This window comes from Citrus clementina, unplaced genomic scaffold (assembly GCF_000493195.1).
Source record: "Citrus clementina cultivar Clemenules unplaced genomic scaffold, Citrus_clementina_v1.0 scaffold_3, whole genome shotgun sequence".
Taxonomy (NCBI): Eukaryota; Viridiplantae; Streptophyta; class Magnoliopsida; order Sapindales; family Rutaceae; genus Citrus; species Citrus x clementina.
In genome coordinates this window covers 50,784,806-50,801,433 of record NW_006262339.1, presented here as the reverse complement: position 1 = coordinate 50,801,433, position 16,628 = coordinate 50,784,806, and the positions used below count along the sequence as shown (strand labels likewise).

The following is a 16,628-nucleotide window of genomic DNA, read 5'->3' as shown; positions in this document are numbered from 1 at the left end:
CAAGTTTGTCCAATATTTATAGACGTTAACTATCATCAGGTACCGAGCGTATACGGAGTTTTATTCTTTTATTAATGGTCAATAGATTTATTTATTATTTGAACAATGATATGAACATTTTATGTGTACATGCAGCTACTTAGTCATGACATTACGCTAGAGGCTGCGTGGCCTCAGCTGTTCATTGACCATAAAGCGCAGTACTGGGATGTTCCGGAGTCAGTATCCTTAAATGTGGCATCACTCGCTTCAGATTCTGGGTTGCGTTATCGCTTTGGTATACAAAAAAAGGGCGGACAGCCTGAAAGTGCTAATGCCATAGATGGTGAGCCACCTGCTGCTCTGATGCCTGGACTATGTGCAAAGGCTGCCTTTTCATATGAGCAGAGAAAGGACATGTGGAGAAACAAGGAGACCAAGGAGGATCTCATCATAAAGACAGACAAGGGTTCTTTTTGGCGTCCGGCATACGATGTGTGCCTTAGAGAACCTCATGCAGCTATATCCACAATCATTGGTAACTTTGCTTTTCTTGCAGTTTCAACCTTGTGGTAATAGTTAATTATGGAATTGTGCTTGTAGCTAATTTTACTCTCTCCCTATCCCCCTCCGTGTGTGTTCTAATAAGCAGAGGCGGATCCACCTCATAAATTGATCCTCCACTGCGGAAAATAATTTCCAAAAAAAAAAAAAAAGAGTAAAGAGAAATTACTTGAGTTACTAATTAGCTCCCGTTAAATCTAGTAAACTAGCTTCATTAAATTCATAAAAATAGCCCTCATAAACTCTTAAATCCGTAAAAATTTAAACTTTAGACTGATGCTATTGGCACCCCTCCAAAACTCTCATAAAACTCCTTTTCTGGGAAAGCCTGATTAAATAATTTTAAAAATTATTATTTTATCTTCACATACTTTATTTCCACACTTAACCTTTTGTTCTTCTTAAATTAAACCCACGATTGAGAGCTCTGTTTCCTTCATGCATGAATATATTCGTTTTCCCAACTGATTTTTACCCAATAACAATTCTGGTGATCTGATACTTAAAAACTCAAATAACAATCAAATGCTATATTGTAAAGTTTGTTCTCTTTTGTTCTCATCATTAAGATAAAACTATAGCATACTGATGAAACCCCATTATCAGTGAACGATCTTCTATTTTCAATAATTGTTCTGTATGAAGAACTGACATCCAAACTCCTATATGAATGCGCACGCGCTCGCGCGTGCACACACACACACACACACACACACTATTAATTAACATTTGGTGTTTTCATTTAAATAATTTGTATTTTTTTGGCTTCTCTAAAATTTGATTTTATACAACTTTTTTGGTGTTCATGGGCAAGGATGAGTTTGTCATTTATGCAATGAAAGGATTAGTCTTTACTGGATTTTGTTGCTTATTATTTTTTTTTCTTTTTCTTGTTCAAGGACTCTTTATCATTTATTTCTTTTTGGGATTTACTGCCAGATTTGATTTTGCATGCAAATAACCAGTATGACAATTATCATTTTAGTTGTAAGGATCAAATTTCCATTTATTCCAATTTCTTTTGTATTGAGTTGTTTCTGCTGCTGATCTCCTCATGCTAACGTTAACATGTCAGGAGGCACCTGTGTGGCCTGGTTTGGGGGCAAGGAGAGCTCAATGGCCGGTGAATCCCAAGATGGGCGCATTGCTGTGAACACTAAAAAAAGAAGTCCATTGAGTGCAGATTTATTTGGCTCCATATGCTGTACTGTTCAACATGGTAAGTTCAGGAGAATATTTGCTGACCTAACCCGAGTAGATGCTCGTTTGGACATAAGTTCAGTTTCAGGCCTTGCCAAAAGCATTTTGAATACTTTCAGCCGTAATTCAGCCAGCAGTGCAGACAATTTGGTGTTTTCCCCTAGGCTAAATTTTATTTTGCAGCAGCAGGTATTTCCTTCACCATATTCTACCTGCTTTAGCTGCTGTCAAATATTGTTGTAATTAGAAATCTAGGCAAGAAACAGGATTCATGAAGGAACTAATGTGAACGGTAATTCAAGAAATCAAATGACTTCTCTGAATTGAAACATAAAACAATTTGGAAGAATTGGAAAACTATAATCTTTTGAGAAACTGCAGAATGCAGACAAACTATTTAACTCTTCTACTACTGGAGAGAACTACTTTTTGAAATGTGATACGTGTTCGGTGCTCGATAAGTTTATGTTAGGAATACTTTTGAAAATGATAATTCTGTATCCCACTTTCCAGGTTTTAGGGCCGATAGTCTTCCGTGTTGATTCAAAGTATTTACTTGATGCTGCATCTGGGAAAGATGGCTCACATATGGAGGATGTAATATACAGCTTGAGTTACTCATTGAGGCTTCTTCGCTCTGGGAAAGTTGTTGCTTGGTACTCACCCAAAAGGAAGGAGGGCATGATTGAGTTACGCCTATTTGAGTTCTAATGTTATTTGAGCTCTAATGTTTTCATTTTTGCTTGGGCTTATGATTTTTTTAGTCCATGCTTTTAGGAAAAGAGTTGGACGTTCGGCACCCCTCTCCTCATGAAACCCTCTTTTTCCAGTTATATTTATTTTATTTTCAAAAATATCTTTATTTTTAATATACTTTTTAATTTTCGTTTAATTTTTTTTTGTTAATACTCAAAGTAATATTGTGCTATCTTTTATTTATTTTATAATTTTGTTATTACCCTGTACACAAATTAAGATGTTTTATGTGTCATGAATTTTTGAATATTAATCATTGATTTAAATTATGGATATTTTACATTATAATTCAAAAGCAATCTCAAGTACAAAAATGTTTAATGAATAAGTTTGAAAAACAATTTGTGAAAAAGATTGATTATTAATGTAAGCAATTTATTTTAATTAAAAAAAGTCACGTTTGTTTAATTCTGTTTATCCTTAACCGTAATTTTATTTAAAGTAAGATTTATAAGAAAAATGAGAGGCTACCAATGGCTTCACCCTTAGCACCTCAGACATTAGAAAACTTTATCATGTTGCGTCAGTGTCTAAGACAGGTCTAAATGGGGCTCTCTCTCTCCGCCTCTGGTTTTAGTTTCTTTGGCAGATGGGATTGCGGCTGAAACTCACCATAATCCTTAATTAAATCCTGACCGTCTTGGTATGCAATGGAACAAGTATAACTGAATCGTCATTTTCATTATTCACATCATTCCTTCCGAAATTCCGCGGCTATGTATGGCAATTAAACTTGCCTGAAAGGCCACAGGCTTTTTCACAACGAGAAAGAGCCGTCTGCCTTTAATCTGAACAGATGCCACACTGCCCACTTGTTTAGACATACTTAAGACAACCGGAAGGCAGAGGGTGGCAGAAGCATATGATACAGCAGCATGCTGCCCATAAAACTTATCTCCTTGGTTATTCATGGTTCTAGAAGATCAATTATAAAATAAAAAGATCCACCGTAGAATTAATACAAGTGCAGATATGATGCTAAATTCTAAAAAGCCAATCTGCTGTTATATCAGCAAATTATGGTGAAACATCACTCAACCACAGCCAGCAAGTCACTCTCTTTGACGAAGCAATGCCTTTCATCTGCTCCCAGATCAACCTGAAACAAACACACATGCATTCAGAGTGCGCCGATTCATAATTATTTCGGTACATGACAAAATTTGAACACCATAAGTGTTGATTTCTACGATGGGAGAGGGAGTCCCCTCCTATATTGATGCAAATGAAATCAGCCAATAGTGTTAATGTAACAAAGGAAATGATAACACCATAGAGGCAAGCTGCTTACCTCATAAGCACTAATGTCAGAAAAAAGAACCTGCATTAAGAGAAACATATACAACTTTAGATATGGGAGAAAAGAGCACACCAGGAAATCTTGAAAAGAAAAATAAACTATTAGTGGCATTACCTTCTTTCCAGCATTCACTTGCCCAACATCAGCACCAACTGTGAGAATCTGGAAAAAAAATAATAATAATAATAAATAAAGTGGAGCATTGGATCCTGAACAATCATCTACCACACCCAACAAACACACAAGATTTGGCATCTTACCTCCCCCATCAAATACCGTTCAAATTTAACAGCTGCTTTGGGCAACAAGATTCCACCAGCTGATTTCTATTGCATAAAATAGATCATTCTTCGCATGAGAAAGCATGACAGGGAAACTCATGTAATTCAATGTACAAAAGAAACTGATGATCCACTGATTATGTCATAAAAAATGTTGGCGTTTAGAATGGCGAAGTTACAGTCAACAACTCAACATATGTCTTTCTAATTGGGCCAATATAACAACACTGTTACTATCTCATCCCTTGCCAATCCCACAAATGAAACATTACAGACCAACAATTTTGAACGAGATCTACTCTGCCAGAATGCAAGATAATATCACAACAACAGTGACCTCATAATTAGTCTTAACTAAACGGTAAGGTTACTACAACATTTACTATCTTAAAACATACATTACTTGATAAAATGCAACTTTGGCTTTCCATTCTAAAAGGAAAACAAAAGCTGAAACTTTTACTCTATTTTTCCAAGACAAAAGACCACTGGGGTAAATCCTCTCGAATGACAGTTAGTTCTCCAGTTAACAAGTCATCACATGGTATACAAAGATTGCAAATCAGTACGCTGACATAACAAATCCATAAGCATAGGTGGATTCATAACCGATACAGCAATAAAGAATCTATTCCCAGTCATGAGTCATTGCTATAAAAACATCAATATGACATGAGATCAAATAAAGCCCCCCGATAAAATCCAATAACAAGGACATTATAGATAAGGGCAAACCTCAGGTAACTGTTCGAGACGAACCAGGACTCTGTCGGCTTGAGGAACAACCTACAAAATAGAAACAAAATCAAGTACATTAACAATTAACATTAGAAGACCCATCTAGAAATAAAAACTTAAAATGGTAGACGAAAGCTAAATTTAGAGAAAGATTAAAGAAAATTTGAAACCTTAGTGGGCTCCCATTTGGTGGCAATTGCATTCACTGTCAGAGTTTGTTTTCGCCATCCTGTAAAAAATAAAAATTAAAAAAAAAAAACCGCATTTATTGAGTAAAATTGACGAGAAAAGGGAAATGACAAAAAGATCAAATTGAAAGGTGAATAAACCAACCAAGTAGCCTATGGTTGGAACGCGAAGGAATGTTATTTTTCTTAAGAGAAAATAGAGGAGCTGGTATGGTAACGAAAGTAGCCGCCATGGATAAGGAGCAAGTATATAACTAGCGCCAAACTAAACTCTGCGAAAGCCAACCCTTTTTCTATTTTCCAAGGCCGTGTAGGCAACCTCTTGGTGCGTACGTATGCGCCCATTAAGTTCTGGAACGTTCTTTCTTTCTTTTTCTTATTATTATTATTATTATATGGAAAATGCTACTTACCCCGAGTCAAATCCCGGGTCAAACCCCGAAATTAACAAACGATCTCGTTTCATTTGTTTTTTTTTTTCTTTTCATTCTCCCTAAAACGACGTCGTTTTTTGATATACTCATATATATTGTGGGGATCTTTTAACCTTGTTGTCGTAACTTCTGTTCTTGCAAATACAGGATTAACAGGGTTGGTCTCTTTGAATGTTTCAAATTCCCAGATAACAAGTGCAGGATTACGTCACCTGAAGCCACTGAAGAATTTAAGATCACTGACTTTGGAGTCATGTAAGGTGACTGCTAATGACATTAAGAGACTTCAATCAAGGGACCTCCCCAATCTGGTAAGCTTCCGCCATGAGTAGTTCTGGAGGTTGAATATGATGTCCTGTAAATAGCTATGTTGGCATGGAAGAGCTCCTACTTATATGCCTAAGAAGACATTTGACGAACTGTACAACTCCAAATCGATTTAGCTTGGTTAATGCAGCCCCAAATTGCTTTCTCTTCCTTTTCGTCTCGAAGGCCATTCTCCTTCTATTTCTCAACCATCGACACCACCAACACCGACAGCCATCACACTTTTAAACCCAAGGGCGAAGATCAGACCCCCACCAAAGCCCAGTTTTATGCATAATTAGCAGAGGATGCGCACCCAAAATTGGAGTCCTACTTTGGAGAAAAGCCGAACGAAATACGATCCAATTTAAAGTGTTTCACAAAGCCAATAAAAAAACAAAACCAGAGTGACGAATAGTAGAGAAATTCTCAAACCCATGGAACCAAAACAACGTAAGATCAAAAAAACTAACAGGCTACTCACTAAATAGATACAAATAGGTGCAAATTCTAACATCACCACAGCCCACTTTATTCTCTCACTCCTTGCTTGCTCACGGAGCGGCATATCGGAGAAAAAATGAAGAAGAAAAAAAACGATCAATCTCATCTCATAGTGCCAGGATGAAGAAAGGAAATAAGAGGTAATCTTTTTCTAACTAAACGACGTCGTTTTAGATAGAATGAAAACAAAAAAAAAAAAGAGAAAACGGCGTCGTTTCACTTAGTTTCGGGGTTTGACCCGGGATTTGACCCGGGGTAAATAGCAGGACTCTTATTATATTTACATTTTTTATTTAATTTTAAGACCTAAGTTTTTTGGTTTATCAATCCGTCATTACTCATTAGGAACTCTGATAATAATTCAGATCCACCTAAGCTTTTATTATTTTTTTAATCAATTTATCTTCAAATATTTAGAAGTAACGTAATATTTAACATAATCTATGATAAAAGACTATTTTATCCTTAAAATTCTAAAAATGATTGAAAAGATTATGAGTAATTATGAGTAATGCTATTTGTACTCATCTAAAACTCTCACAAAACTCTTTTCTTAGAAATCTGATTAAATAATGTTAAAAACTTATTATTTTATCTCCACATATTTTATTTCCGGGCATACCCTTTTGTTCTTCTTAAATTGAACCCCATGATTGAGAGATTTCTTTCCTCCACGCATAAATATATGTGTTTTTTCTAACTGATTTTTACCTTACCTAATAAAAATTATAGTGATTTGATTTTTAAAAACTCACCTAACAATCAAATACTATGTTGTAAAGTTTGTTCTCTTTTATTCTCATCTTTAAGATAAAACTGTAACATATTAATCAAACCTCATTATTAATGAAAGATCTTTTATTTCTAATTATTTTTCTAAGTGAAAGAACAAACACTCAAAATCCTATATATATATAAAAAAAATATTATTATTAATTAATCATTTAAATAATTTGTCTTTTTTTGGCTTCTCTACAATTGGTCAAATTCGATTTCATGCAACTTTTTTGGTGCTGATAATAAATACTGCCATGATTGGGCTCTTAAACTTCATGGACAAGGAAGAGTCTGCCATTTATGCAATAAAAAGATTAAGTCTTTACTGGATTTTATTGCTTACTTTTTCTTTTCTTGTTCGAGGACTCTTTATCGTTTATGTTCTTAAGCGTGTTTATGAAATTAAAATAGATATATTAAAATTTCTAGCTATTTGATGGGGTGGGGTGGGGTGGGGTTAAGGAAAGGGGCTTGATGAGAGTTTTTGAGGGGTGCTAATAGCTCTGCTCAAAGATTATTTTATCCTCTAAATGAAAAAATTAACAAAATTCATTATTTATAAATCTATCCTTGAAAAAATTAAACATGTAAAATTAATTGCGTTATAAAATTAATAAAACTAAAATCAGACGGGGAAATTGAACCTAGAAAGAATTTTAAAAATAATTGAAGATTTAGTATTTCGAGTAAATTAAAATTAAAATGAGAAATTGAGCTGATACCAAACGCATCCGAAGAAACTGTATTTGATGAGTTCTTATCGTTAAAATGATGTCATTTTAACCTAAAGAAATCAAATTAATGAAACACCTTAAATATCCATGTAACATCTACATTTCATTAATGATGTTAACAATTTGTTAGTAAATTGATAAAAACTAAAAAGACAAGGTTTGGTTAGTGAATTGCCTTTGTGGCCTATTTGATTAGTTTTCAAGTAATTTTATTTAGATGATCACCCAAATTTGAATCTTGAGAAACAAACTCCTCTACCTTGAAGAGAAAAAAATAATAATTAGTGAATTGATATGTCAAAAAAACATAAATGCCGAATTGATAATTTCTAATTGATCAAATAACTTTTTTTTTTAATAATTATCAGTAAGTTTTTACATCCACCAATCACTCAAATCTATTGAGTCTGACACAGAGCTATAAAGTATAAGACCAATAATTTCATTAAAATGTATTTGTATAATCTCAATAAAATGTATTTACATGCTTAATTTGCTGTGAACGACACAACGTGGGTCCTCGTCCAGCATCCAGCAAAGCAAGCATTTGAAAATCTGCCGCTACTCCAATTATTTTGCCAAAAAGTAATACACATTTACGGTTCAATCAACGGCTACTGGGGACCACAAGTCCCATAATTTGTCTTTAATCTCTTTTAACACTTTTATCCCTTACCCTTTTTTTTTCCCGCAAAATATTATCCATTTTCACCCTCTGATTTTCTTTTTCACACCATTACCAAACCAACATCCTTCTTAAAATAGGCTGGAAAGGCAGTTTACTCTTTACTAATAAGCCTAGGGTTTTCTACTTTGCTTCTCACTCTTTTTTTTTTCCCTTTTTTTCTGGTAGAGGAAGAAGCCCAACATCTGACATTGTTGGTTGGTTACAATGGTGAAGCAGCTCTGTTTCTTTGAGTGGACTGTGCTCTGCCATCTACTGCTCTTGGTTGCTGTTTGCTCTAAGAAACATGGTAACATAGCTCTTCATTTCCCTTTGTTTAGTTTCTGAAACCTTGCTAACAGATTATTTAAAAGTTAGCTTTTTGCATATAAGCTCCTGGGCGCACGTGTTTTCTTGCTTTCTTTTCTGAAACTCTGCTTTTATCTTGTGTCTGTGTTTTTGCAATTGGGTGATTTTGCTGTTTGTTGTGCTCTTGGGTGATTCTGTGAAAAATGGAGCAAGAGATTGGATGTTCAAAAGTTTCGAATCTTCAAAGATTCTAGTTATGTAAGTACCTACGACTTGAGGGAACGACAACTTTAATTTATCACATTACATTACAAAAATTCGAGACTAAAACGATTCCGAGAAGAAAAATCAAGATAAAATAGATGGCGTTTCATCTTCTTCTTGACAAATTAAATTGGTTTCCATTAAGCAACCTCTGCATTTGAGAATTGGCATTCCGAGAAGCTGGCTACATATTATTAAAGAAATAATAATAATAATATTGATGAATGAAATACAACCCGTAAAGGGAAATGGTTCAAAATTGACTTGAATTTTGTTTTACTAACAGAATACACCACTTTGTTGTTGGTTGTTTATGCTATTCAAGAAAGAATGAAACTGGGTTGCTTTGTGTGTAAGCGCCCCAGTTTGGTACTGTAATCATTGGAGTGGGTAGTCCATAATCAGGCCTATGAACGGACGCCGGGACTAGCATATCAGTTTCTCATCACAATTCAACAACACAAAAAGATAAATTGACTTTATAAAGTGATTAAATGTCTTGCTTCCTCAAAATAATGACGAAATCATTGGCATGCGTCTAATTAATATTCTTCTCTACTAGTATAGCCTTCACCTGCAGAAGCTGAAAACTTCATCTCAATTGAGAATGCACATGCACATTACTTGTGTTGTCGAGTGTTGAGAGCGGTGATGCTAACTGTCATAATGTTGAATGTTCTGATTCTTGATGCTCATAGATTTGAAAAAACAAACTATTGATGTTCTATGAAATTTCTTCTCGTCCTGAATCTTAAGTACTCTGAGCAAACTATTGATGCATTCTTGATAAGTGGTGTAAGTAATTGATTGTTTTTCGACATACGGATACAGGAAACCCCGCAAATGATCTTGTTGACATCATTAACAACAATCGAACATCTCAAAAGCTCCGAAAACTGAACGACAGTCCTGGGCTTGGCTGCATGGCTTTACAATATGTCGAACTGTGCAAGGGGAACTGCTCTACCGGCAACGCTGTGAACTGTAAACCACCTGAAGATGACTTCACTGAAGTTTTTGCTCCCAACTGTGGTGTAGAGCTGCCCACTTTTGGCACCATAACCGGCCACATGGTGGGATGCAAAACAAAGTATCTTGAACCATCACGAGCCTTTTCAGATGTTCTAGTGAAGGACAAGAAGGCATTATCCCTTCTGAGAAATAAATCACATACTGAGGTAGGAGTCGGATTGGTTGGGTTCCACAAAAGTTTCTTTTGGTGTGTTTTGTTTAGTGACGGTAAGACAAATTCCACGTTTGTTCTTGATGATCATGGTGAAGGGATCAGGCAGAAGAAAGGATGCTTCAGTGGAAGCACCTATACTTGCAGTGATGGAGAGAAGACCAAGACCGGTCTGTCTTTTTGCAACATCTTGATGGTGGGTTTACTTTATATTTATTATATTCTACAAAATTTCTACCATTGTTGAGTGAGAGTTCAGAAAATGAGAGAGACAATGCTTGAGGATTTTTCAGTTGAATGAACATTATGAGAAGAATCTTGTATAATACAATTTTCTCACCTTTTCCTTAGTTTCTGACGAATATTATGAATGTTAACTAGAGACAGTCCACAGAATTCACACAGAAAAAATGGTCAGCCTGGGAGGGTGTTTCAGTCAATAGATAAAATCGGTTGTTTTATTATATAATAGAGGCTTCAGGTCTGGAATTAAAATTTGGGGAGAGTTTACAAGTAGTAAAAATCCGTTTACAACATTTCTTTGTAAACTCGTTTCAGAATTTAATTTAGGAATAGAAAGTTTTCCTTATGTAATATATGTATATATTTATCTTTTTCATTAGTTTTGCCCATTTCTTTGTACCAGAGATTAGGATTTGATATGAATCCAATTCCAATTTAGTAAAGGGTAGTCAGATATGTCGATCTAGTTGTTAGCCAAGAATGTGGTCATGTTTTTTGGCATACGCATGTTTTTGTCTTGGTCTGCTCCGAAGTATGCGAGAATCCAGTTTCATTCGAGGGTAGGGTAGGTTGGTGGAGTGGCTGTTTGTAAGATTTGTTTCAACTAACTGTTATATCAAAATGCCTGTGGTTAGTTCCTTATCCTGTTCCTCTTACCAAAAACTTCGCTTTCCTTTCTCAACATGATGCCATTCCTTCCAAACTGAAACCACTTACTTATTACTTGTTAAATACAAGATTTGGATTTGAGTGAGATTGTAACATTAAGAAAGGAGTGTAGATTTCACAAGTAATATTCTTTGCAACTCCAATTTTTTAGACTTAAAACTAAAGAAAACATGAAACGAATAAAAGCAATTTCAGTAAAGATTGATACTTGTGTGTTACAAAAATAAAATAATTGATACTTTCCCACTCTATCAATCTCGTATATTCATGACAAAATTAAATGATCATTACTATGCCTCTTCTTTTAGCTATCCATTATGAGAAATTCAGTCTTTCCAAGATCAAATAAATAAATAAAGTAATAATATAACCATAAATTTTTGTATAAATTTATTTTATATAAATTGATATGACATGATAAAATTAATTGAATTAAATATCTATTTTATATTTTCACTCAACCAATAAATTAATGATAAATCAGTTTGTACAAAATAAATTTATACAATAGTTTGTGGGTGTATCATCACTCTAAATAAAATATATATTACAGTAGGAATCAAGAAGAATTTTGATAATTCAAAATCAAGAATTTTTTATCACTCACGGCAAATAAACAGGGACTTCAAACCAGAGATAAAGACACTCAATTGAATTAATCACAAAGTAAAGAATTAATTATCTGGGTCTCACAACTGCATCATATCTTAATTCAATTTAGCTTTAAAAAAAGAGCTTTCGAATTCATCAAACTAACTAAAAGGTTTCAAGCGATTGACGCCTAACCAACACCATTCCCATCATTAATCAAAATTTTCGAAATTAATTATATACACGGTGCAGTACAATATGATACCAACTCGTTCATAAATGATCGGTGATTTTCATGCACCCACTCAAATGCTCAATACAACGTATTGTGTGTCATTAAATCATCACCACAAAATTGAAAGAAAGCAAACATAATAGACACAGCTCAGTACCATGTATACGGTAATTCATAGTAGTGATTCAAAAAATTCGCAACCTACAAATCTCAATCGTCTGATATTGAACGGACGCGTATGCCCTCTACTTAAAATCTATCTCTACACAGGACAAAAGGCATCCCCACCCCTAGTTAAGGAGACTTAAGTTTGACTGTATCCACTTCATTCATTCATTCACCTAAATTTTGAAAGGAAAATTAAAAAAGAAAAAAGTAGCGTGGATAAAGCAAAAGAAACACAACATACCGCCTGGGGTTGTAGCCTTAAAAAAAAATAACAAAAACAAAAAATTGTGTATTTACAAGTCATACCCCTGAAAACCAGCGAAAAAACTCGCTGATTTCTTCGCCAACACGGTTGGTCTCCATGTCGTAATCTCCCACATCGCTCTGGCGACTGCTTCCAGTGAAGAATCTCCCGGAGCTCCTGAAGGACATGGCACGTGAAGAGACAGAGAAAGAGAGCCGGTCAACGTAGTCCTTGAGCCAGCTCCTTCCCGCGGCTACCTCCGATGCTAGGTTCGCCTCCGAAGCTGCCTGAGCGCCAACCTCCTCCTTGTCGGACATGCTTCCCCGGTGTATTTGGCTCGTCGTGATATCAGACTCCTCGTCAACTACGTAGTCGAACGAGCCGAGAGAGTAGGAACGTCGTTGCGGCTCTCCGGGCGGTTCATTACCGGCTTGACGGCGGCTGATGGAGCCGATCTCAAGCCTGAAACTGTCACTTCCGCCACCAGAGGAAGCATGTATAGCCTTCATCACATCCGTTTCCGTGGCAATAATCGGAGAGCGGCAGAGAGGACACGTCAGATTGGACTCGAGCCACGTATCGATGCAACGAGCGTGAAACGCGTGGCAACAGAGAGGAAGAAGACGGAGCTGATCGTGAGGCTCGAACTTGAACAAACAAATGGCGCAATCTCCTCCGCTAGACGACCGGCGAGAGACGGAGGAGAAGGTGAACAGAGGGAGCGAGTCCATAACCGAAAATGCAGGATTATCAGGCGAAACGCGGCGGCTGGAGACTCGACGAGAGTCGGCAGAGGAGACGGTGGTGACGGTGGAGAGATGACGGAGGCATCGGCGGTTGAGGTGGCGGAGGAGGAGGCAGAGGGAGATAGAGAGGAATACGGTGATGGCTAAGATTAAAATGATGATGATTAGGCTTGGTTTAAGATTCTCCATTGATGAGAGCGAACGGTGATGAGAGTGTTGAGTGTTATTATAAGTAAACAGATCGTACGGCGGTGGTGTTAACGATGATGATGATGACAGTGGTGAGAAGGAGTGAAAGAGAGAGCTATAATCTGGCGCCGGTGAGTTTCTTTTATAGACAGATAGATGTATGATCATAGGAGATAGATAATATATCATCATACATTGGTGCTGTGACTGTGACCGTGCGAGAATGGAAATCACATGACGGTCACGTGAGAAGGGCGTCATTTAATTCTTCATTCAAGATCAAGATGGAAAACTGGTAAACTGCCAAATTGAGTTGAAGTGAGTAAATGCGCTTTCTTTCTTTCTGAATGTTAAGACTCAAAGGCAAAGGCAAAGGCAGCTGGGTCAATTAATACTCAATAATAATAATATCCTTGAGAAAGAACGAATGGCTTCGGTGGGCTCATGCCATGTGTCAGTTCCTGATTTGTCACCTCATCATCTGATGTTCCGGTCTCTCTGTAATATTTATTTTAACGCGAAAATGGAATGGCGATCTGAACCGTTACTCCGTTAGTTATATTAGTTGTGATCTAATTACTTGTTTAAGTGGTTGACTTAATATCGTTATTTTTTTTTTTTTGGGGGGGGGGATAGAATACTCGTTACTTATTAAATTATAAGAATAATGCAGCGAGCGCCAGTTCCTAGAAAGGACAGGCAAGGTTGCTGCTAATAGGGAGGAATGAGCAGATTATGCAAGAAGCAAGGCGGTACATTATTCTATAATCATATATACATACATATATATAAATAAAGGCATGACTTGCTCACAACCTGAGTTAAGGAATAATTATACCTTCATATCGAAAAGAAAGGGGACAAAAAAGATTATCATTAATAGCCTAATAATCTTCTTATATTTTAACTTCTTTAATGATTTAATAATAGTCGCATGATCTCATTCTTGCGCGCGTGTGCGGAAACACTACATTGCTTTCCGCACACTCCTGGCATGTCCAGAAAGGTGATGGGATTGAGGAATCTCTGTGGAACTTATTTAAATGAAACAAATGATTTTGTTTTAAGTTGGTTAAGAGAAAAAATATACACACGATTATACATTGAGCTATAAGCTCAGGCAGCGTCACACAATCGGGAAAAAAAAAAAAAAAAAAAAAACTTGTGTGGAACCATCTTTGCCTCGTAGTAGGTCTCATAGTACTATATATAATTCAATGATATATTTAATATTAAATTTAATAGATTCCACAATTGGACTTGTCACTTTTAAAGCCACCCAATTGTTTCTCCACAAGCGTAGAAGTGAAAGCAGTTTGAAGTATAAACTTTGGAAGTAAAAGAGAGACAACAAGACATAGTAAAGGAGGTAAAGAGACACGTCGCTCCTCCTCCACAAAGATAGAAGAAATACAACTTTGGTTCGAAAAAGAAAGATTGATTCTTCTCAGTTACAGAAATTGACCAAGTGGATTTTTCAAAGTTATTCTTGCCTAATGCCCCTTTGCTTTAAGAAGTCAAAATCTGATAATTATCGAAGCGGATTGGCTCACCTATACGTTAATATGAAGGGTCCTTCTTCCTCCTTCAAAACCAGTTCATTCAAACTGCAGCACCAACACCAAACGTCTCAAATCGAAAATAGCTGCTTTCGATCATTAAATGGGCTAATTGCTTCTAAATTAAAAACCTTTATGGGTGCTTATGTTTGTAAGTCAGAAACGATTATATTGTTACAAACAAACAGAAATAAAAATAATAATAGATAAAAACATAAAATAGAAAAGAGCTAGCAAAACCCCCTCGCTGGCGTATGAAATATAAGGAAGATCAGGTGGGTTGCACCCCTCAAGTCCAACAAAACATTAAACTAGGGTATTAAATTCAGTTACCTACCTCATTTAAGAAGATAAATGGCCGGCCATTCACATTTTCACCCCTTTTTTTTTTTCAATAACCAGCAATAAAGGTAAAGCTGAATATACAGTGCAAAAATAGAAACACTCCAGCACACTTGCTTTTAAAGTTAAGAGGCCTCTCTTTTCTGTTACTTTGCTTATTCTTCACTCTTGGCATGTCACTAAAAACTATGACATTGATCCCTTGTATAGAACAAACAGCTTTCACTCCTGATAATCTTTTCATAATGATCTGTGCCATTAAATACCAGATACTGAAGGTACTAATATTACCCACTTCATTCTTGCAATTTGGGGTCTTTCCACCATCAATAAAAGTCAAGGAGAATGACATAATTCAGTGTGAATGTGATGGCTGGAGAAGCCAATTATGTTGACCAAGTACTTTAAAATCCTAATTTTTTTCTTTTACTCTACATCTGAAGAAGCTCAAGACAAAATTGAGCAACACACATTTGGGTATTTGACTTCAGAAAGAGAGGAGCAAAATAGGAAAATAAAAGAAAAGAATCACGTATACTTTTGGCTCTACAGCAGACGCATACTCCTTTAGGTTGAGAAATATACATCAAGAGAAAACACTAAAAAAAGTTCCAAGTTGTGATTCATCATACGAGAAGAGAATAGGAAAAAGTGACAGATCATCAAGAAACATTTTACTTTCTCTCCAAAAAGAAGGTGATTTTAGATCCAATTCCTAATATTGTCAAACAAGGATCGTTTTTAACATGATATGACCACTAACTGACCCTTGTCGCTCATACTAACCAAAAAGCAGCAGCAGAAATTAAAATACACCAAGTGGATTGAACTATTAAATAAGCAGCTACTGAGACAACTTGGCGATGGCTGAATTGTTATGTTCCTAATATCATTCCATTGATTGAAAACACAAGGATGCCCTAATTGCAAAGCAATTACTTAGGCCAAACGGGCTAGCCCAGTTGCATCACTCGAAGTGCCCATTTTTACTTCTCAAATAAACAAGAGGTACATCGATATTTTAACTCCTAGCAGAAGAAAATAGAAAATAACTCAATAACCACATTGAAATGAAATAACCTTGAAAAAAGATGGCATAATTAAATATCCCAAAATTTTGAGAACATAATATTTTCCAGTGCTACAGACTTGCGCCCCTAGGATTTTATAAACAGGTAAAGAACAACATCAAATAAAAGATCTGACTGAATATCATGATCACCTCATATGATTCTATGACATCTCAGGTCAACACCAAATTAGTAAGCCAAACAACTCCTTCTTCCCACCACCAGAAGATCCTGCTGGAATGACTTTCAGTGCATTGAATCTCAGTGTCTTAGACAATGGCCTGCAGAGAGCACAATGAAACACAATGAAACAAAAACCCTAAATGGAATTCTTTGTCAGACAAAAGAAAAGCAGAATTGGCAGTGGCAGAGAAAGGGTTCACTAATGAGT

At 35.9% G+C, this 16,628-nt stretch overlaps 4 protein-coding genes across 4 annotated transcripts in view; 2 read left to right on the top strand and 2 right to left on the bottom strand.

Moving 5' to 3' along the window:
• LOC18049760 (protein TRIGALACTOSYLDIACYLGLYCEROL 4, chloroplastic) overlaps window positions 1–2,597 on the top strand; it is a 3,897-nt gene extending 1,300 nt beyond the window's left edge. The window contains exons 3-5 of the mRNA XM_006445413.2: window positions 136–517; window positions 1,619–1,932; window positions 2,257–2,597. Of these exons, the coding sequence (XP_006445476.2) occupies window positions 136–517; window positions 1,619–1,932; window positions 2,257–2,454 (894 nt within the window). The 3' untranslated portion in view covers window positions 2,455–2,597. The remainder of the gene's footprint in view (window positions 1–135; window positions 518–1,618; window positions 1,933–2,256) is intronic.
• Window positions 2,598–3,175: 578 nt separating this feature from the next.
• On the bottom strand, window positions 3,176–5,332 carry LOC18049759 (10 kDa chaperonin 2, chloroplastic). Its single transcript, XM_006445412.2, has 7 exons — window positions 5,152–5,332; window positions 4,989–5,047; window positions 4,816–4,866; window positions 4,060–4,125; window positions 3,914–3,961; window positions 3,791–3,820; window positions 3,176–3,598 (listed from the first exon to the last, which is right to left on the bottom strand). Exons 1-7 carry the CDS (start codon window positions 5,237–5,239, stop codon window positions 3,530–3,532), a joined length of 411 nt encoding a protein of 136 aa, XP_006445475.1. The 5' UTR covers window positions 5,240–5,332; the 3' UTR covers window positions 3,176–3,529.
• A 3,159-nt stretch (window positions 5,333–8,491) lies between these two features.
• LOC18049758 lies at window positions 8,492–10,428 on the top strand. Its single transcript, XM_006445410.2, has 2 exons — window positions 8,492–8,735; window positions 9,830–10,428. Exons 1-2 carry the CDS (start codon window positions 8,654–8,656, stop codon window positions 10,426–10,428), a joined length of 681 nt encoding a protein of 226 aa, XP_006445473.1. The 5' UTR covers window positions 8,492–8,653.
• A 1,566-nt stretch (window positions 10,429–11,994) lies between these two features.
• Window positions 11,995–13,755, bottom strand: LOC18049757 (E3 ubiquitin-protein ligase ATL4). The gene has a single exon (XM_006445409.2). The coding sequence runs from the start codon at window positions 13,525–13,527 to the stop codon at window positions 12,388–12,390; it is 1,140 nt and encodes a 379-aa protein (XP_006445472.1). The 5' UTR covers window positions 13,528–13,755; the 3' UTR covers window positions 11,995–12,387.
• Window positions 13,756–16,628: the final 2,873 nt, after the last annotated feature.